The sequence below is a fragment of the Grampus griseus genome, assembly GCF_964374135.1.
Source record: "Grampus griseus genome assembly, chromosome: 6".
In the NCBI taxonomy this organism is placed as follows: Eukaryota; Metazoa; Chordata; class Mammalia; order Artiodactyla; family Delphinidae; genus Grampus; species Grampus griseus.
Genome location: NC_139000.1, coordinates 15,073,131 through 15,095,270, shown reverse-complemented (window position 1 = coordinate 15,095,270; position 22,140 = coordinate 15,073,131). Strand labels below are relative to the sequence as shown.

The 22,140-nt window shown below is 44.0% G+C and overlaps 1 protein-coding gene across 1 annotated transcript in view; it reads right to left on the bottom strand.

The window, feature by feature from the left end:
- The window catches only part of BRINP1 (BMP/retinoic acid inducible neural specific 1), a gene marked incomplete at both ends in the record, with an annotated part of 123,921 nt that overhangs the window by 6,915 nt on the left and 94,866 nt on the right, over window positions 1–22,140 (bottom strand). Inside the window, one exon of the mRNA XM_082656999.1 lies at window positions 17,857–18,079. Coding sequence (XP_082513125.1) covers window positions 17,857–18,079 — 223 coding nt within the window. The remainder of the gene's footprint in view (window positions 1–17,856; window positions 18,080–22,140) is intronic.

Genomic DNA, 22,140 nt, shown 5'->3' with positions numbered 1-22,140 from the left:
CACATAATGTCAAAGAGCCTCATGGAACAGCTCATAGCGATGGAAGAAAAAACCCAAAGAAGAATTTTGTGGTCCCTTGCCACGATGAAGATGCTTTCTGGTTTGGAACTGTGGAATGAAGGCAATAGGTCTTATTGGTGGAGGGCAGAGGCAGAGGGTAGAAGGGGGGAGGGGAAGAGCAGCAAAGAGAAAACCCGATGGAATCTTTAAAATTAGGTTGTCAGGAGTTTAACTGGGGAGGATTATGAAACAATTTTTGCAAATTACATAGCTCTGTGTCTGGAAGGAGGTGACAGGCAACATCAGCTACATGTTCAAATTCAGCATTTTGCTTTGGGGCATGGATGTGCTGAGGGTAAGGAGGAAGGATCCAGAAGCTTCTTTAGGGCTGACAGAAATGCTAAAAGCGGCAGGAAGCTCCCAGGTGGAGAGCTGCCAGAGAGTTTTATTCTTCCTGGGCGGAAGTCAGGCAGGAGAATGACATACAGACCAAAGGTGAGAGAGTGAGAAGGGGCTAACCAGGTGTAACGGACCTCACCCTGAAGCACAGTGGTGGTCATCTAGATCAGTGATCTGGGCAGTGACGAGGGGTGAGCCAGTTAACAGACATGGGAGTCAGTTAAGGAAATGCTGGATCTGCTCTACCACTATTTTGTTGTGGATATTTGACCTTGGATAAATCACTTCACCTCTTTGATCCTCAGTTTCTTTATCTGTCAAATGGGAACGGTAACACCTACCTTACACTTTAACTTCAGAACAAGAATCAGATACGTGAAGCTCCTGGGAGGTTCGCAGTGAAAGGAAGCTATCTGTGATTGACCGTTAACTGTAATTACTACTGAGGGCAAAGGAAAACTGTGTTTTATATTCCTCTCAGGTAAAAATATTCCTCTCAGTTACTACAACAGCCCAGTTGATTATAGCTTAATGTCCTAGTCTCCCTGTCACTCACCCTCCACAGTTCTAATGAACGCTGTCACCATGATGCTTGAAGAAAGAGCTAGATGTGGGCTTTGGAGTCAGAAAAGATGGGGTATTGAATCAGAGCTCCGCTCATTACTTAACCTTGAGCTAATTGCTTGTCCTTTCTAAGCTTCAGTTTCCTCAACTACAGAATGGAATAATAATACATTACTTGCAGGACTGTTTTGAAGATCGGATAAGATAATGTATGTAGAGCTTCTAACATAGGTAGGTACACATTGTCTCTCATGAAAACAAACTATTGTGCTCCTCTTGAGCTCCCAAAGAAAATGGTCCCTTTGAAATAAGTATAGATTTAAAAATCCAGGGAAAGAATTCAATAAATATTGTTGGGTCCATTGAATATTGATATTAAAACAGCAACAACAACAAAACTCTCATTGATACTTAATCTCTTCTATACCCCAGAATCATTAACAGATGGATTGCAGATCTAAATGTGAAAAGTAAAATAATAGTATCAACAAAACACCTTTTAGAAGAAAACACAGAGGAGCATCCTTATGACCTTGGAGTAGTCAAAGATTTCTTAACACAGCTCACCATAAAGGGAAAAAACATGTTGACTGATAGGGATATATTAGGATTAAAACACATGAATCAAAAGATACCATTCAAAGAGTGAAAAGACAACCCTTAGTTAGAAGGGTTAGTTAGAAAATATATTTGCAATATCTTTACCCAAAGACTATACTTATAGTACATAAATAACTCCTACACTGGCTGGATGCTGGGCTAGTCAAAGGCATTTCATGCTGCCTGAGTTTGCCACTCCTTCCTGGGTCTCTTTAAACCAGAGTAGATGCAATTATCACAATTTATATTTTTCTTCAGAAGGTTCTCACTAAACTGTCTAATAAATGTGATTTGTCCCAGAAAAAAAAAAAAGGACCAAACAGGAAAGTAGGCAACTGATAACGATGATATGAACGGGCATGTCATAAAAGAGGATATTCAATAGGCTAACAAGCACATGAAACTCCCCGTCATTAGTCATCATGACCGCGCCAATTAAAACTGCGATGGGATACTTCTGCAGCAGGATGGCTGAAATAAAAATAAAAAGGATGAGAAACACTAAGTATGAGCAAGGATGTGGAACAATCAAAACTCTTCTATGCTACCTGCAAGAGAGATCATTCGTTCAGCAAGTTTGGAAAGTGGAATTAACTACTGAAGTATCTGGAAAGCTGAGCGATCCCCTCCCTAGTAGACACCCAACAAAAATGCACATAGACGTTCACTCAAAGGCGTGTGGAAGACAGCAGCACTCTGCCACAGCCCCAGCCTGAAGACTGTGCAAGTGACCACCGCAGCAGAATGGATGTCTAGAAACACAGCGGCATACTCTTGAGAATGAATGTGCCAAAACCACACAAAACAATATGAAGGAATCTCACAGAAGAATGAAAGGTGAAAACAGCCAGATACCAAAGGGGCCACACTGCACAAAGAGAGGAAAAACTGAGCTACCGTGTGTGGAGCCATGAGAGGCATAATTCCCTGGAAGAGAAGGCTGATGGTATCAGAAGAGGACACAGTGGGTTTCTGCACTGCTAATAACGCCCTGTTCTTTGATCTAAGCGCTGGTTACATGTGGGAATTCATTCTGTGAAAATTCATCTTGCTGTACACTTAACGATACTTTCACTTGCTATATATCTCTAACACTTCCATAAAACATTTACCCCAAAAAATCGTCCTTTAAAACAACCAGAAAAACAGTATTAAGGCAGCAATATGTTACATTTTTATATCACTTTTAAACTTTCTAAAGCTCTTCTGTTTGGTTCTCTGATTTAGATCTTCACGACTTTTCTGTGTCATAGGTTGGGTTGAGGGGTATCAAGGATTTTTAAGGATATGAAAAACTGGGCTCAGAGAGGTGACGTGACTTCCTGAAGGTCACCAGTGAGCTGTCACGTCACTAAGATTACAACTCACCCGGATGTGAGTTTGTTGGTCGATTTGGAGGGTGGAGGTGGGCAGGAGCATAGGGAAATGGTGCTAAAGAGGATAAACAGCTACAGAAATTGTAAGAAATTAGTTCTATTTCTGACTCAATCCTCTAAGCCTCTAGATTCTTTTCTGAACAAGAAGCCACTTCTGAGCCCCAGGGAAGGAAAAAAACCCCTGAAAATCTAAAAGCAACAAAAAGGGTCTGGAGATACTTATTTTCTTGCCTTACGTCAACCAAGGGAGTCAATTCCCTACTTGCTGCAGATGTACAATGACAAACAGGGATGGGCATGGAGGCATCCCTGGTAGCGCTGAGCTGAACAAACCCTGCACATCACTCATGGTGAAGCTCAGCTGCCGACACGCAGCTCCCTGCCCCTCACCCTGATTGTGCATCCTTGGGTTGCCATGGGGTTAGGCCTTACTGCCTTCTTAACCTCCGTAAATAGAAAAGAAATGCACAAGATATTCTTAGTGAAAAGCTTCATTGCCCCATGGTTGGGAGGGTACTTCTAGGATTCTGTGACTGACAGCAGGCTACCCCGAGCTAGCCCAGGGTTATCTGTTGGCTTGTACCTCTTCCTCAATAGGACAATTTAGTACACACTCAGAATAGGTCCTTGCCACGAATTTGCCACCTCCTCCCAGGGTGCGTGCACGTGCACACACACACACACACATCAGTAGGTCAGGGACTGTCAAAGTAGCAATTAACTCTGGTAGGTGGAGCTGTCTGCGTGTTTAGCGTGGCAGATTTTCAGAATTCCGGAGTGGAATGATGCCTAGACAAGGCTTAGTCCACGGGAAACAGAGCTTATGTGACTTGCCTGAGGTCACACAAATAGTACCTGGAAAGCCAGAGGCAGAATCTTTCCCTTGAGGAAGGAAGGACCCTGCACACGGCCACAAATGTAGACCGTTCATCTTTCCCCAACCTCTCCCAAGGGGACCGACAGCCTTTTACCTGGGTGACTGTGCATTGGGGGAAAGGAAATATTCATACTTTTCAAGGATTACTGGACACTGGCTTTGAACTGATAGTATTTCTAGGAGACACAAAATGTCACTGCAGTCTACTAATCAGCATAGGTGTTTATGGGGGGGTCAGGTGATCAATGGGACTTTGGTTCAGGTTCTTCTCACAGTGGGTCTGATGGTTATTTCCGCATTCCAGAGTGCATGCTTGAGATTAATCCATAATTGGAAACTCCTTCCTTCCCACTTCTGGCATCCCCACCAAATAATAAAACTTATATTATGGAATATTCTCTCCCTTTAACCAGCTTCCAAGAAAACAAAACAAGACAATAAGAACAACAACGAAACACGTACCTAGGCCGAAGCATGTTGCAAGGGGCATAAACCATACGATAAATCCGCTAAAACAAACTTTGTCTTGATTGACAAAGGTTCAAAAGGGCAATTTTGTATTACAAGATATTTCTTCATAAGGTCTCTGAAGAGTGCACGAACCTCTGTACTAAAATGTATCACAATGGAAAAATAAACAAATGACAAACCCACAATGTATGGCGGGTGGCCACGTATCCTTTGACACTCCTCCCATAGACAGGAGATCTCTGTTCCCCTCCCTTGAATCTGGGCAGATTCCACCACTCCTTTGACCAATACAGTTAAGGCAGAAGTGATTCACTTAGTTTATGGACTCAGCAGCAGCCTCTACTTCTTGTCTCTTGGAAAACTCCCCCCTTAGAGCTCTGAAGCCACTTACAAGCAGGCTGACCACCCTGCTGAAGAGACCACATGAAGTGACCCTGAAGAGACAGAGCTGCCCAGCTGAGCCCAGCCTTTTGCTCACCTCTGCTAAGGAACCAGATATGCGAGTGAAGCTCTCTTAGAACCTCCAGCTCAGCCCAGCTGCCACCTAAGTAGCAATGAGTGACGTCGCGTCACCTCATGTAGACAGAAGAATTGCCCAGCCAATTCGGGCACAAATTCCTGACTCATAGATCATGAGCATAATATAATGATTGGTGCTTTAAGGCCCTAAATTTGGGTCAATTTGTTAAACAGCAATAGATATTTAAACTGTTATATACCATGAGCCCCCAGAGAGAACTCAGGATCTCTCTTCCTCCTTCCATTACTACCAAGCTATGTAACTGTACCAGGCAGAACTTGAAAAATGTCCTCCCTCCCCAAGATTCCAGGCTCTAACCCCCAGGACCTGTGGATGTGGTGAGAGATCACTCCCAAGACTGTGTCCTGTTATTTGGCACAGTTGATGTAAAGATACTGAGATTATCTAGGTGAACCTAATTTAATTAGAGGTGTCCCTTTGAAAGCAGAGAGTTTTCTCTGGCCGTTGGCAGAAAGAGAATTCAGAGAGATCCAAAGCCTGAGAAAGACTTGCTGCACCTCTGTTCCTTTGAAGATGGAATGGTCCATGTACCAGGACTGGAGAATAGCCTCTAGGAGCTAAGAGTGAACTCTGGCCAATGACCAGCAAGGAAAAAGTGACCTCAGTCCTATAACCATAAAGAAGTGAATTCTGCCAACAACCAGACTGAGCTTTGAAGTGGGTTCTCGACATCTTCATTTCTGCTTGTGAGACATCAGCAGAAGATCCAGCTATACCAGGCCCAGCCTCCCGACCCATGGAAACTGAACGATAATAAATGCATACTGCTTTCAGCCTCCAAATGTGTGGTAATGTGTTACAGAACAATACAAAACCAATATAGTTACTCTGGCCAAGACACACTGTTCTATTTTATTCTTTAATAAAATGACAGGAATCGATTAGATGATCTTTTAGGTTCCCTGACAGCCACGACATTTTATGATTTTGTAATTTTAGGCCATTTAACCTTCCTGAGCTTCAGATTCCTAAGGTAAAGCACAGGTGCAGAGGCCCAGTCCTGTGCCGGTTTTCTTTTACCTGCTAGAGCTCAAGATCTCTGTAAACGGAGGCACCCCTGTCTTATTCATCATCTACCAAGACCTCATGCATAACGCCTGGCACTTAGTAGGTGATCACTAAATATCTGCTGGATGAAGGAATGCATGGATAAATGAAGATTCAGTATAAATATTAAGGTATATATTCTTTGACAAGAACAAAGGGCTATGCTTATATAGGATGGCAACAGAAGAAGGGATATTATTTCATAATGTTGGACCAGTCATTAATTTCTGTAAGCCTTAGTCTTCTCACCTGTACATGGGGAGTCTAATCCTTGTTCTAGCTCCACCCAACCCCCAGGTTATTATAACAATCAGCCCTTTGCAAAATAAAATAATCTATACGTAAGGTATCTGTCTTATACATAAGGTATTTGTCTTAGTAATAGTTTACTTTTTAGAATTGGGAATATATCTAAGCCAAATGAGGTAAATTTATTCCCTAATTATACCAGAGACTGAGTACCTTCCTGCTGTTATTTTGGCCACTGCTGGTTAGCAGTCTTGCCACCTCTCAGCAGCAGTTCTACATGCTGGGATACAGAGCCATTAGCATCTGTTTAAGCAGAGGTGTTGGAAACTCAACTCGAAGAAGTCTGGCTGAAGGATGAGGATCTCTATTGTCAGGAAGTCACAAGCTGTGGTAGCACACCAAATAACCTGGGTCATTACCTCTTAACCTGGAGTAAATCACTCTCTTCCAAGGCTGTGTGCTGAGGAACCCAATCCCTTAAAAAGAATTCAAAAAGAATGGTTCTATGGCCAAACAAGTTTTTTAACAAAATGCATATGACCCCTTCTCTATTTAATTATTTTTTTAATTCAACATTTCCTAAACTTATTCAATCAAAGACACCACTTCCTCCCCTCCCCCCATCTCTTCACCCCTTCCCAATATCCTATCAGTTCCCTCAAGGGAACTAACTTTTGCCTGGTTTTGACCAAGTGCACATATTGTGAGATGAGAACATATTTATGGCAGTGAAGAGAGGCTTCTAATCCAAGGTTAGTTCGGTCCCCAGACCAGGCATATCAGTATCACCTGGGACCTGGGACCCAACCCAGATCTACATAAGGAATCAGAAACCTTGGGGTGGGGTCCAGCCATCTGTGTTCAAAAGGCCCTCCTGGTGACTGTGATGCCCGCGCCAGTTTGAGAACCACTGCCTTAACCCACAGATCTGTGGTAAAGCTCATGTCAACACAGGACATTCTCTCTACCCCAAGTTCAAAGCATCATCATCCCTCAACTTCCGTCTCAAATGGTCCCTCACTTCAGTTCAGCAAATGCTGTGTCCTTCTATGCCAGGCACTCTACCTGTTACTGCTGGGGGGGGGGGGGATACACTGGTGAACAAGAAAAACAGAGTCCCTGCCCTCACAGAATCTGTCGTCAAGTAGGGGAAATCTAGGATTAAACACACAATTGCAAACGTGCCAGGGGGTAGAAAAAACTTCCACGCAGGATGCAGTAAAGACATACTGTTGACAGTGCAACCTGGTCCAGTGTGCCAGGACAAGCATCACTAAGAAATGGGGGTTTGATCTGAAATTTAAAGGATGAACAGAATAATCCAGGCAAAGAGAAAAGGCGATTCTTAGAGTCTTCCCGACAGGAATACATTTCTCTCCTTTCTTACCTTTACTGCTATTCAAATTCCATGTTTATACAATGGGAAGCATAACAGCATCTATTTTACAGGGTTGTTGTAAGGATTCAGTGAGTAAATTATGTAAGGCATTTAAAGCTGTGCCTGGTACATAATAAATAGTTATTATACATTAACTATTATTATCATGGCGAGTTAGTAGGAATAAGAGCTGCTGTCTCAGGACAAGCTCCTGAAATTGACCTGCCTGTAGTGACTTGGCACACAACTGACACTCTCCCTTCCATCTGATCAGAGTGATGTGTGATGCTCTTGGTACACTGAATAGTCATGGCGGGTCGGTTACCCTCCTACAAAGCCCACGTGCTTCTGGTCCCTCCAAGTAACAAGCACATTTACCAAGAGTCGTTTTGTTTGTTCCCAAACCTGCTTATGCCAGTTGTATTTGCTATTATGTTCCTGAGACCAAAGTATTCTAGGAATGTGTCTTCTACTTTATGAAAAGTATGTTTAGATCTCTATTTTTGTGTTTGGACAATAATTGTAAAATGCTACACAAAAGCATAAAAATGTCTACGATGAGAAATAATATTAGCTTATAAATTGTATTGGCTTAAACACTAAAGATGTAAGCAAATTAGCTTTAAGTATGCCATTTAACTATCGCTCTCCTTTCTTCCAAAGCGATTAAAAAATTAAACTTTTTGAAATAAAAAAAAGTCAAATAAATCAATGAAATGCGAGCTTTTTTCTGTGGGAACTCATTTGAATTCTGTGGGAAAATTCTATAAAGACCAGTTGATGAAAGAACTGCCACCCACTTAAATAAAGGAGAAGTACCTGGAGAAGACTGGGAGGGTTCATAAAAACCTACAGACGTTTAGGTGTTGCTTCTTAAGAGTCTGTAAACTACTGCTCCACTCTGAATAAACCAAAGTTGGAAATACTATACTATAATTACTATACTATATATAGTATATATACTGTACTATACTATACTATAGTATACTATACTATAATTACCGGTGTGGTTTATGCAAGAAAGCCAGGAAAACATCAAATGGAATATATTATACAAACACCCTCAAAAAAGATTTTGGCCCGACTTCAAAAGGCTGGCCAAGAAATATATATTTATATATTTTAAGTTAAAATAAATTGTGTTTATATATGTGCAGCATTGCATACATTTTAGCGTTCCTTATTTTAACTTTTTCTATTAATTGAGAAATCATTGGTTTCGAAATCTGTCTGATAAGGAGCCTGTGCTTGACTTCTTACTATGTGCTAAAAGTGGCATATATATTCTTTTATTGATTTTTCCGACGGTGGGTATCATTTTTATCTCCACCATGTCAACTGGAAAAACGAAGTTCAGATAACTTAATACTGTGCCAACGTTCCATTGTTAGTAAATGGCAGTCTACACCTTGGTCTGTCAGATTCCAGAGTCTAAAGCCTTAAGTATCTGAAATTTCATTGCCTCTCTACTACGTTATTACATTTTGTTGGGCTCATGAATTATTTTCTCCAATGGAAAGATCTGTGTCTTAGAAGCAGAAACAGTGTCTTCATCAAAAATCTAGCATCTACTACAACTGTGCTCTTGATTATATTAACATTGCATCTGTGCATTTCTTTATAGGTTATGAAGAGTTTTCACATACAGTATCCAAATTGACTGAGACATCAACTCCATAGGGTAGCTTTTCTTATTATCCTGATCATACAGGTGAGGAAACGCAGGGCTCAGGTAGGTTTCGCGATTTTTTGAGGTCACACATCTAATAAGTGGGAGAGCAGGGACTGTCAGCCTAATAAACTGACACTGACTTCAGCTCAATAAAAGATAAGAAGTCACACCCCTCTGCCCCCCAGCAGGAGTCTGTGGAGATTAAATCCAGAGGCAAGTAAGTATAGGGTTCAGAGAGAAGAATCAAAATCAGTGTGGATACTGAAGGTTCTCATAATAGAGAGAACGATTATCCTGGTAGCTGGACTCTTTCCATAGACACCAATTAAACGCTGTCTGGAGCAGGAAGTTTGTAGAAAGCTGACCTGGGCTCAGAAGCTATGGCCCCACGATTGAAGCCTGAGGTGGATGCCCCCAAGAGATCTTCATCCGAACAATGCATAATTATGTTGTGCCTGGCTAAAGCCCGGGTGCTGGGTCAAGTCCACGTGAACATGAGAAGTAAAAAGAAACCGAAGACCAGGAGTCACTGGAAAAAGGCCAATAGTTATACTGCCTGCCCTCAAGTTAAAGCTCCATGAATCTCCTTTGTCTTACAATACTATATCCTCTACAAAAATCGGGACAGGGTGTGGGGAAAAATATCAAATCACACTGTCCTTAAGCACCTAGTTGGTGCTAGGAATTTCTTTTCATCTCACTCTTGGAAGTGTCTATTTTTGTCCTTTTTTTTTTTCACTAGGGCGCATTTCCCAAAGTAGTGGACTTAACAACAGATCCTTGCAGAATTTGGATGCAGGTCAATTAAAGACAATCTCAATTTGCAGTTTCCATTTTACTGCCTGGACTGTCACAGTCAGAGGGCCTGAATTTTAATCACGCTCTGTTCACACATTCCCAGAGTGACCTTGAACACGTCACAACTCCCTTTGGCCTTAGTTCCTTCCTTTGTAAATGAAGAAGACAATTTAAACCACACACAATGTAGTATGTGAAAAATCTGTAGATTATTTGTATGGCAATGCATACAATTTTAAAATATTGTGTCAACATGTTTTGGGGACCCCAAGTAGAAAATAATTTATTTGCCCATTCATTGAGCACATTTTAAAAAATGTGTGCCAATTACCATGCTAGGGAGTTATACTGTTAAAGTGATAAAAAAAACATGGGTCCAGATGCGTACATGGGGCTGACGGTCTCACAGGAGAGACAGGTGTTAATAACTGGGTAAACAAAGGTACAGTGGTAAACTGAGATTTGGGCTTCATTTGGGAAATCAGATCGCGAGGAAAACATATTAAACAAGTCCTGATACAGCCTTTCAATGCAAGGAGCACAGGCTTTTGAGCTGAGATCTGAAAGATGCATAGATACTATTGCAGATAAGGAAGAAGGAAGAAAGCTTCAGGGAAGAGCCTGTGTGAAGCCTATGGGGTGGGAGGAGTGTGCACACCTAGTGAATTGAAAGATTAGTGAGTTGGCTGAGCGAGCCAAGAAGAGGTGTGAAACACAGAGTAAGAGGCAGGCAGAGGCCAGATCACGACAGACCTGTAAGTCATCTTAAGAGTGTGCCCATTCTCCTAAGAGCAGGGATTAGTCACCAAAGGCTGTCGAGATCAAATTTGCTTCTTAAGTAATAATTCTGACGGCCTCCTGGAACATAGATTAGAAAGTGATTTGAGTAGATTTTGGGAGGCTTAGCTAAAAGGCTACTGTCATTTGGGGCAAAAGATCTGAGTTTGAACTGTAGGCTACTCATGAAAATTGACTAGCATCATCAGAAAGCAATATGGTTCAAAGATTCAATTTCCATTCTTGTATCAATATTTTGGAGTTGAACAGTTACTCTGTCACTCTCTGTGAGTGATATTTCTCCTAGGAGTTGGGAAGGACCTCAGAGATAACTGAGCCCAGTTGTTTTCAAATTGTTTTAGCAAAAATTAAAAAATCACCTTATTTTCCCAAATGAGTTTTAACGCAGAATTCTCATAAAGAAAACGGCTAAAGAGCTGCCCTGGTTAAAGGTGAGGTGCACCTGGTCTCTGCTCAGCCTGTACCCGCCCCGCAAGGCTCCTTTTTTGCACCCAGCGTTCTCATTCTGAAATATATGCTAACAGATCCAGTGTGGACTTAGTCGGGCTCACAACAGGGCCCAGCCAGGGGGACTTGAACTCTGGTTCAAACAAGTGTCCTTCTCAAAAGCACATCCTGAGGCTAGATAATGATGCTTTGAAGACAAAGACCCCTTCGCTTGTATCTTTAAGTGTCTTACAGTGTCTGGCATAGGACGGGAGACCAGGTAGTCAGTAAACATTTATGGAATTGCACAGAAGCCAGCGGAGTTCACTGCTCAAGCTGATTTTGTGCTGCTTTTCTTTTTTCTCTCCCTCTCTCCCTTCCTCTTTTCTTTCCTCCCTCCCTCCCTGCTTCCTTCCCTCCTTTGCAATGAGAGGTGATTTCCATCACATTGCAGTTTGTAGTTTAGGCAGGTAATCTGAACACCTTGGATCATCCTGCCTCAGGGGCAGGTAGAATAGCATAGATGTTAAGGGAAAGGACTCTGCCAGGGTTTGAATCCTGCCTCTTATTTGATGTATAATCTTCAGCGAGTCAATTAACATCTCTGGATCTTAAACTTCCCCATTCATAACATGGGATGAGTTGATGCTGCCAGGTGAGTTGTCATGATGATTAAATGAGGTGAAAGTGTGTAGGACAGTGCCCGGGGCAAGAGAAATGCCTTACAGTGTTACCTTGAACCTAAACTCAGCCCCATTCTCTTCCTGATGAATTTAATTCCAAGTTCACCCTGCTTGCAGAGCCCCCTTTCACAGAGCACTCAGAGGTTACACAGTGCTGGCAGACATACCATCTCAGGTGAGCCAGAGACCCTCTGAGGCAGGATGAAGAAATTATGCTGCCTGTTTCACAGATGAGAAAACCAAGGTTCAGAAAGTCTAGTAATAGTGACCAAACTCAAAGCCCACTTCCCAGTCTTTCCGCCTTTTTAACTGCAAAACATAAGGACCTCCTGGTAGCGAAACAATCCACAGGAAACTTCCCTGTGGGTCCCGCCTTTCTTCGACCTGTCTAACTGAAGTACTGTGGTCTGACTCTAGGGCCAGCTCCTGCACAAGCCAAAAGAAATCCACCACAGTATGCCTGGGACCTCCCAAATCACCTAATACGTGATGGAAGCCCAATCTGGTTGGGTGTTACATTCCCCATTGGCAGGTGTGGTCTGGAATTAATCCTGCTACCATCATCCCAACAAGCACTGACCCTTGGGGGTGGGATGAGTCTTATTTATCTTAATGCTTCCAGAGCCCCACACAGAGTAAGTTCTCAGGAACTCCTTGCTAAGTTGACCTGCACTGAACCTGACCTCTTCTCTGTACTTACAGGGGCTGTGTCTGGTGTGTCTGCCTGGGCTCTGGAGCTGATTCCGGGTTCTACAACTGGAGCCGTTTCTTGAATCTCAGCACACTACACTAGGGTCTATAAAACTCTGCTCCTGGTCTGTCATCACCCACATGACCTTGAGGGGCTCACCCTGCCTGTGACATCATCCTACACTCAGGCCAAGGTGCCCCAACCCAGCGCAGCCGCCTCTCCTGCTTCTGCTCGCCTCCTAGAGCCTGCACAGGGCTCCTGACCGCCACACCCACCCATGGAGTCAGCAAGACCCTTCCAATCCTGCTGCTTATCTGCCCTGTGACCTTGGACAAGTTAATTTAATTCCATCTCTGCCTCGTCAGTTTCCTTACCTATAAAACAAATCCAATCGCATCCACTTCATAGAGATAATGTGAAGATTAGATGAAAAAAATATACGTCATCATCAACACTCAGACTCACTGAACATTACTGTGGGCTAAGCAATTTGTATGCAAAATCAGTGCCTGGTAAAAATAAGAAAAATAGCTTAACACGTATTGAGTGTTTTCTGTGTGCCAGGCCCTGTTCTAAACAGTTTATGTGGGTTCAAGCATTTAATCCTCAGAACAACCTTATGAGATTGGCACTGTTATTAGCCTCATTTTATAGATGAGAAAATTGAGGTTCAAAGGTGGTAGTAACTTCCCCAGGGTTATAAGGTGAGCAGGCAATAAATCTGGGATTTGAACCCAGGCAGTCTGACTCCAGAATCTTTATACATAGCCAGCTCTATTGCCTATTATAATAGCTGCTCAGTTAAGTGTTTGTTATTGCTCTGTGATTGTGATTATTATTATCATTCATCTTATTTGCCCTACATATAGGATAGTCACCTCTACCTCCAATTATACTCAATTTATCCTGTGGTGCTTAAACTCCAAAAAGATTTCCTCTGCCCCCAGTGACCCACAACCCCCGGCATTCACCTGCTTGAATCTGGGCTGGGCTTTTGGCCAACAGAATATGGTGGAAGTGATGCTCTCTGACTTCCAAAGCTAAGCTGTAAGAAGCCTTACCGTTTCCTCTTAGTCTCAGGAGGCTGTCGTGTTTCAAGAAGCCCAGGCCACCTGGAGAGGGTACGTGTAGAGCCAGCATCCTGCCAGCCCTGGGAGTGAGCCATCTTGGATGTCCAGTCAAGGCCCCCTGTGACCCCAGCCCCAGCCGACCTGAGGGAGCCCCAGCTGTGCCCAGTCAGTCTACAGAATCCTGAGAGTTAATAATAAGTGTCGTTTTGAGCCCAGAAATCTTGGGTGAACTGTTTGGCAACAACTGATACACAGAACCCCCCTTTTGCCGTCCAGCTCAATATTAAAGTTCCAGTATGCCTTCAAACCAATTACCTATATTTGACTTCTCACTAGATTTTATAGGTAAACACGTCTTTGAAGTAACAATAAAATAATATTTATTGCCCTTGGGTACATTATTAAACCGTCTGTGCCTCAGTTCCCTTATCTGTAGAGTAGAAATAGTAAGACCGTAAGAGTACCTAGTCTGTAACGCTGCAGTGAGGGGGAAGTGAGTTAATTCACATGAGACGCTTAGAACAGTGCCTGATCTTTAGAATCCATATACAGGTGTCCCCTGCTTTTCAAAAGTCTGCTTTATGCCACTTCGCTTTTACAAAAGACCTTACAAGAGACATGTTTTCACTAACCTAAAGAAATCCAAAGATTTTAGCTTTTATGAAGAAAGGTAATTGCTTCTTTGCTTTATGGCAGTTCAGCTTATGAAAGGTTTCACAGAAAAGCTCTATTTTCGGATAGTGGGGGAAACCCGCACTCAGTGACAACTCTCTATTAACTGAGTCAGGCTTTTTACTTAATCTGAAGGCTAGCGCAATTATCCCACGTTGCAAATGACGTACATAAAGCCCTGTGGCTAGTAAACGGAGCCAGGATTTGGATCCAGTCCGTGTGCTGCTAAAGACCCGGGCTCTTTCCCTCTCCCACCCCCGCCCAACAATGCCACCCTTCTTGACACAAGTGATGGCATCTGCTTGGTGGACTCAGCCCCCATGGAGCCCAGGACACAGACAAACCGCAGCAGAGCAAGTGGTTCATTTGCAAATTCCAGCTTGCTCAGCTCAGGTGGCCCAAGGTCCCCAGTGTTAGCACCTCTGTCTGACACTGCTTCGTGGCAGGGAGGTGCCCTGCCTGCTGGTGTGAGAGACGCTCATTAAAGCCTCTGGTTCAGATGGCAGGAAGCAGCCCACAGCCAGCAAGGAGGTTCAGTTCTCCTGGGAAGGCTTCAGACAAATCAGCACAGCTGCATTTCTATGTCCCTTGCCCACCCCAGTATCCAATACATACTAAATGAATATAATTGAGTGACATGCCAAAGTGGAATTCCAGGCACCCTCTCCAGGTGAGTGAAGGAGGGATGTAATGATTAGGGCAAGTTTTCTTATCTCAGGAGGAGAGATGACAACACTGCGAGTTCTTTCTTTGCAGGTCCCAGCGGTGGCAGGGTATTTCTAGCTGTCTGTGCCTTGCAGAGGAAGAGCAAATTACAGATGTGGACAGGTTTTGCACTCAGAATAGTGAGGCGACCTGCTCAAGGTCCACAGCTTGCTAAGGTTAGGGTGCAGTCTCATCCAACCCCCGATTCTGTTCCGTGTTCTTCCCGTTACCCGATTTTGTCCCTCCTTCCTCCCTTCTAAGGCCTGTCCAGCTCCTCTCTCCTCTGGAGCCCTCCTGAGCCTTCCCTAGACCCAGTGTGCTCAATGGTGCTCTACACTCTGTGCCCTGGGCACTCTGCTCACCTTTAATCAATGTGTTTTCCCCGTGTCTTTGGGCTTCTGGACTTTCCACTTCATTTTCTGGAGTGACAGCCAGCAACACTGACAGGTGCTTTTGTTTAAAGTCTGGTAATGGTTAAGTGTGAACTCTTTTGCCCAGGTGCACAGCCAGTGTGGTCAGCCTGGGGATGCACCATTTCTCCACTTAGGGATCTGATCAAAAGCCACCTCTTGTGGTGTCTAGGCTCAATTATATCCCCCCAAAATCCATACAGTCAAGTCGTCACCCACAGTATCTCCGAATGTGACTCTATTTGGAGATAAGGTCTTTAAAGAGGTAATTAAGTTAAAATGAGGTCATTGAGGCGAGCCCTATCCCAATAGGACTGGTGTCCTTATAAGAAAGGAGGATTTGGACACAGATACACAGAAAGAAAAGACCCTGTGAAGACACAGAAGATGTCTAGCTACAAGCCAAGGAGAGAGGCCTCAGGAATAACCAATACCTCAGTCTCAGACTTCCAGGCACCAGAACTGGGAAAAAATGCATTTCTGTTGTTTAAACCACTCAGTCAGTGGTAGTTAGCTATGGCGGCCCTAGCAAGCTAATATATGTGGGGAGTTCTTCCCGACTGCCAACAGATCTCCTCCTCACTCCTCCTTTAAGAGACATCTTTCACGGCACTGTCACCGCGTTCACTTCCGAATCTCCCCCAGTCCTGATGCAGGTCACTTGACTGATGCTCAGTGGGTCTAAATGGAATCCACTTCAGACCCTCACTCATGGTGGCAGTTTGGGCAGTTGTCACAGATGACAAGGGAGCTATTTTGTGACTGGGCCCCTTTCCTAGTCCCTGGTTCTGCAGCATTTTAACAAGTAAGCCACTGCCGGCCGAAATTCCATTTGTTTCACAATGATCACAAGCTAGATGAAAAGAAAGGGGCTCCAAGTTGGGGGGAATGGGGAGAACAGAGATGAGCATGGACGAGCGCAAAAGGAGAAGGTTTTATTATGGGAAATAGAAGAAAATCTGCGACTAATGTGTGGGTTTTAGGTTAATGGGAACTTAAAATAAGGGGCCCTCCATATTGGCTGGTGTAATCAGCAAAGACTTCCTGAAGGAGGCAGCATTTGATCTGCGTCTAGAAAATCGAGAGGAAAATGAGTGCTTGGGTGAGGGTGGTTGGTACAGAGGAGGGCTTTTTTTTAAAGAGCTTGGTGCTTTTTAAATTTTGAGTGCATATAGAGCAGGGTGATTAAGAACACAGTACTTAGAGTCAAAGAGTCGGGGTATCTTGTCTCTCGTTCTTATATCAGCATCGTTGACTTTTGGGGCCAGATCACTGTTTGTTGTGGGGACTGCAGTAGCACTCACATGTGTTATGACACTCAGAAATGTCTTCAGACCTTTCTAAATGTTCCCTGGAGACAAAGCCACCTCCATTGAGAACTACTGACTTACACTGCTGTTTGGGACCAATTCCTTGCCCTCTCTGAGCTTCAGTTTTCTAATCTGTACAATGCGGGTAGCAATTGTGGATACAATATGTGGCTGACACAGAATCTGTTAAGTGAAGGTGACTTAGCCTCAGTCTTTTTAAGAGTGGATCTATTTTCACTGAATAAAGTTGAGTGTGGAATCCCCAAACATGAAACAGATGAACGCATCAGCGCTCTGGCAGACGCAGGGTGGACAGACCCAAGCCTGCTTTCCTGCTCTTCCATGATGCCTTCATGGAAACCCTGGAGACACAAATACAGAAAACCCCCAGGTGTAGCTCATGAATGCCCTGGGAGAGTGGAGTCTGAGAGACTTGGATTTGAATTCTCGCTCTTTCTCTGTGGGTCCCTGAGAAAGTTGATAAACCCTAGGTGCTATGAGGGCATGAGCCCTGTCTGGCTTGTTCACCCCTGTGCTCTCCATCATTCTTCAGAATACCTGGTACATCGCGAGCAGGGCTGGGACTAGGGTGAGGCCAGCGAGGCAGGTAGGCATTTGAGGAGGCGCTCCCTCCCAGGTGAGGACCCTGTCCTCGCATGACCGGGGGAGGGAGTGCTTCCTTCATGGTAGGTGCCTCCTTTGCTTCACTCTACTCCAGCCCCTGAGCAAAGGCCCTCAGTCAATAAATTGTTTGACTCATCAGTTAACCCAGTTTCTTCACCGTTAAGATGGGGATGCTAAAATCTGCTTTGCCAAGTAATTTTCAAGTTAGGTAATACATTTAAGCAACCAGAAAATGTCACGTAGCAGTCAGGGCTACTGCTAATTTCCTTCACCTGTCAGATGGATCAGACAGACTATAGAGGCTGAAAGTTCAGGGTATTTTCAGGAAACAGAAATCCAGTGCAGCCAGAGCCAGTAGGGGAGAAGCCAGAGACAATCAAGAAAACTGTGGGTCAGGACCATGCAAGGCCACGAGCTCCAGATACATCTTCCGTAATACATGTGCCCCCGCACCAGGTCTGAGCCTGTGGAGGTGGCAGGTGGGCCAGCACTTACCTCTCTCTAGGCAGCTGGTGGTTGGGATTGTGGCGGCAGCGGACGCTGAGGCCGAAGAGCTTGCGGGCAGTGCGCTGGATCTTCTGCCTCTGGGCCTCCGTGGCGCTCTGCAGGAGCTTGTAGCGGTTCTGCAGGTCCCAGTCGTTGCCCCAGTGCTGATGGATGCTCCCAATGGTCAGGAAGTGGTTGCTAGGGAGACGCTTCATGAACGATTTAAACTCATCTAGCAAGAGACAAAGGCCAAGAAGGCGGGCTGAGCATGACACAGCCCCCACCTGAGGCGCAAGTGCTTAGCCCCATCCACAAGCAAAGCAGGCGCACGATAAAGCCAACTTGTTGGAGGCCTGCAAACACGGAGCTAGCCTGCTCCACTCCTCGCACGCAGTGAAGAGGCCTGGAACTAGCCTGCTCCACTCCTCGCACACAGTGAAGAGGCCCCTGTGTTTTCAGTAACGGGTCTTTTACTTTGCTACCGCAGGAGTGAACCTGCATCCCGCATCCTTGCTTCAGACAGGGCTGCCCCAACTTCTGTCATTTGAATGCCAACTTTATGACATTCACTTGTACTTATATTTACTTGTACTTATCTTTGAATCAATTAAAACAAATTTTTATCCAATCCAAGTAGAGAATCACTATCAGATGCCCTCGGTAGAACGGGAGCTATAAAAATAAAGCTGTGAAAATAAATATAATGAAAATGATATTAATAAATTCTAGCCAAATGCTGTGGCCTGCTAAATGACTGAACCCCTGTGCCTGCTCTCACTTTGAAATTTAGGGAAGGAGCAGGTGATAGATGTGAAAGGATATTAGCAGCAACTGAGACATTCTCTGTGATGTAATCTTCAGGATCGACAGAGAACTGACATCGATCACCCTCCCCACTGTGTGCCCCACTCTCACTGGAAGCTGCATGTGTGGACCACCTTACATCAAGTCACATTTTGGGAAACTCCAGATGGGGACGAACTCTTGGGTCTCCTGGGTGAAGATTTCTGCCTCAGTTTGTGATGCTGAGTTTCAGTGTGTCAGCATGTGCTACAAGGTGACACAGCCTTAGAAGAAATTATCTAGGTCAGCTTTCTTGTTCTACATTTGGAGAAACTGAAGCCTCGAGTGGGAATATCATTTTCTGAAGGTAGAACAGTCCATGAGTAACAAGAGACAGGACTAAAACCTGAGCTGTTGTTTTCTGATCTAATACCTCCTACTCAATCCCCCACTCAACTATTGGGAAAGTTAAAAAATTAAGAGGTTGATCATTTTGCAGGAAAAACAGGCTAAATGGTTGGGATATCTATCTATCATCTATCATCTATCTGTCATCTATCTATCTATCTATCTAGCTAGCTAGCTAGCTAGCTAGCTATCATCTGTCTATAGATATCTGAAGCTTGATACTTTCCATAAAACCTACAAGGAAATTTCAGGTATATTAGGCATTCTTTTTTTTCTAAAAAATGCCTTCTAAGCTCTCGATAAGCACCAGGGTCAGTCTTAAACATCTAAAATATATAAGTGATTTTACAGCAAACATACGAGGTGGGTGCTTTTAGTGCCCCCTTTTATAGAAAGTAAGACACAGAGAAGTTAATTAACTTACCAAGGTCACACAGCCAGAAAATGGTAGAATTAGAACTCTAGACTGGCTCCGAATCTTATGCTCTTATGTAGCATGTTACACTTACTCTCAACACATAAAGAGGATCAGTGAATTGAGAGGAAAAAAACTACATATTTTTTAATATATTAATATCTTTTCTGTTAAGGTGCTGAAACAGGAGTCTCTGACTCCTCAGGAACCTTGTTATAGACCGTTAGACATGCACGAGTTCAGACTGATTCCTGACCCTTGGATGGCTGTATAAGCATTAGTTTCTCAATGCCTCAGTTTCCCCATCTGTCAGTAAGAGCATCTAATTCAAATCTTGAGAGACGCTGTCTGCCTAAACAGTTTTCGATATCCAGAAGGTGCTGAGTGGATGGCTGTGTAAGATTGGGAGGATACACACGACGGTGCTGACGGATTTACTCAGTGGGCTGGCTGGGGGCAGGGGACTGGCCCTGATGACGCTGCTGCTCTGGCCAGTCCAGCTCTCCCCGCCACACAGCTCATCCTGCAGAGGGCTCTGCTGACCTCGGAGGAGAGAACAGTCCTTTCAAAGAACCAGAATTTGGGTCAGATACGAACACCTAATTAAAAAGTGAAAATGATTTCATTTTCTTGACTAAAAGTAGAAGGGTTCCCTCCCAATAAAGGAGGCATAGACCCCCATTTATGTGTGTAAACTAGGTCCTATGTGACCACTAACTCTCGAGCCTTGAAGGAATCAATGGCTTTGACCTTTGGCCAGTCATCAATTCCTCCAAATTACTTGGGGCTGAGTCCTTAAGGTTATGGGTTGCAAAGGAAAAGGAGGAAAGTGTACATGTACGAGCCACATACACGCGTGGATGGATGGCTTTGTTTTCATGGGTACAAACATTTCAAATGGATGAGTTGAGTGCAGGATATCTAGAGGAAAGGTGTGCTTTTGTGGAGAGACAATCGTGACACAGAAATCATTTCTGTGGCCTTTTCAGCTTACCCTGCAGCATCTCAGCTTTCTGAATTTCCTTCCACACCCACCCACTCAAAGTGGCTTCTCTTCCTTGGGAATAAGGATTCTGTGCTAGGGATTCCTACTACTTGTGCACACAGCCTACACCCCCCTCTGCTTTTTAGCAATCAGTAGAATCTCTTTTCAAAAGCATTTTATCAAATGCTTCTTTTGTTTGAGGCCAAATAATCATCATAATACATTTCCATCATGAACCTCTCCTCTTTCATGGATTCCCAGGATTTTAAATGGACTAATGGGTGCAGGTTCCTAAGGCATCACAGCTCCGCTCGATGACCCCGTGAGAGCAGAATCACGGATGCATTCTGCGCTCCCAGAACTGGTGGGAGGCCTAGAGATCACGGAAACCAGTGGTTTTCAAACACAGCGCTCTACAGCTCCGCTTTTATCTGCGGTACACAGTGGCCCCAAGGTAAGATTTTGTTTGATCAAAGGGTTTCTTGGCTAAAGATTTAAATAAATTCAAATATTAAAAACACAAACATGCCCTCTCATTTATCAGATGAGGGAACTGAGGCCTGGGGGTGGGTAAAGTAGAATTAATAAGTTACAAAAGCTGCTATGAGCAGTGGCTTTGGAATCAGGCATTCCATTACCAGCGCTGTCATTTACTAACTACGTAACCCAGGGGAAGACACTGGGTCTTGACACCCTCCCTCCTCTAGAACACAGGAATATCACTACTCACTTTAACTCAATCTATTAACGTTGTAATAGATTTAAGGGATATATGGTTGTGTTAAAAACAGAAACCCTCTCTACATACGTCCATTTATTTAACAGATCTCTGAGCACATATTAAATGCCAAATATCTACTTGGCATCTCTTTTTGGAAGTCTCAAGGGTTCCCAAGCTTTTCATGTCCCAAACTGAGTACACAGTCTTCTTTCCAAACCTTCCAGGGTGTTCTAGCTCTGTGAGTGGTACCAGCACCCATCAGATTGTCTAGCAAGCATACCTAAAACACATCCTTGGAGCTCACCTCAATGCCCTTCCCTTGAACTCTCAGAGTCAATCTACCATCAAGCCCTGCTAATTGTTCCTTCTAAATACCTCAGCATCTCTGCACGTTTCCCATTTTTACTACCTATACAACCCCTGTAACTCACATGGCAACCACCTCTCTCCCAGGCGCCTCCCACTGGTCCACCTGCACTCACCCTCTGGTCTCTGCACACTCAGGTACTGAGACTCTCCCTCGAGGCGGCCTCTCCTGACTCCCTGGCCATACTGCCCTCCAATGCCACGAGATTTGCTCACAGGAGCCCCTCACTCCTTACATACATATGATTAGCATGTCACTATTCTCTGCAGAGTTACATGATCGGTGCCGGGATTGCCCATTAACTAGAAGCTCCACGAGGCAAAACCCCAACTTTGCACCTCACCTACTTTATGGCCTCGGGTGACTGATGTTCCTCCCCTGAAATTCATTTTTCTCAACCACAAAAACAGGAAATAGCTAAGTTACCTGAAAAGTGACTTCCAGCTATGAAAGTCTGTGAATTCGTTGGCTACCTATAGCAATATCTACCTATGTATGTACATATATATAGATATATACATATCCATACTTACACATATGTGTGTTCATTTATTTAGGGAGACAGGTACACACACGTGCACACACACACACACAGACTCAGGAATCAATACAAC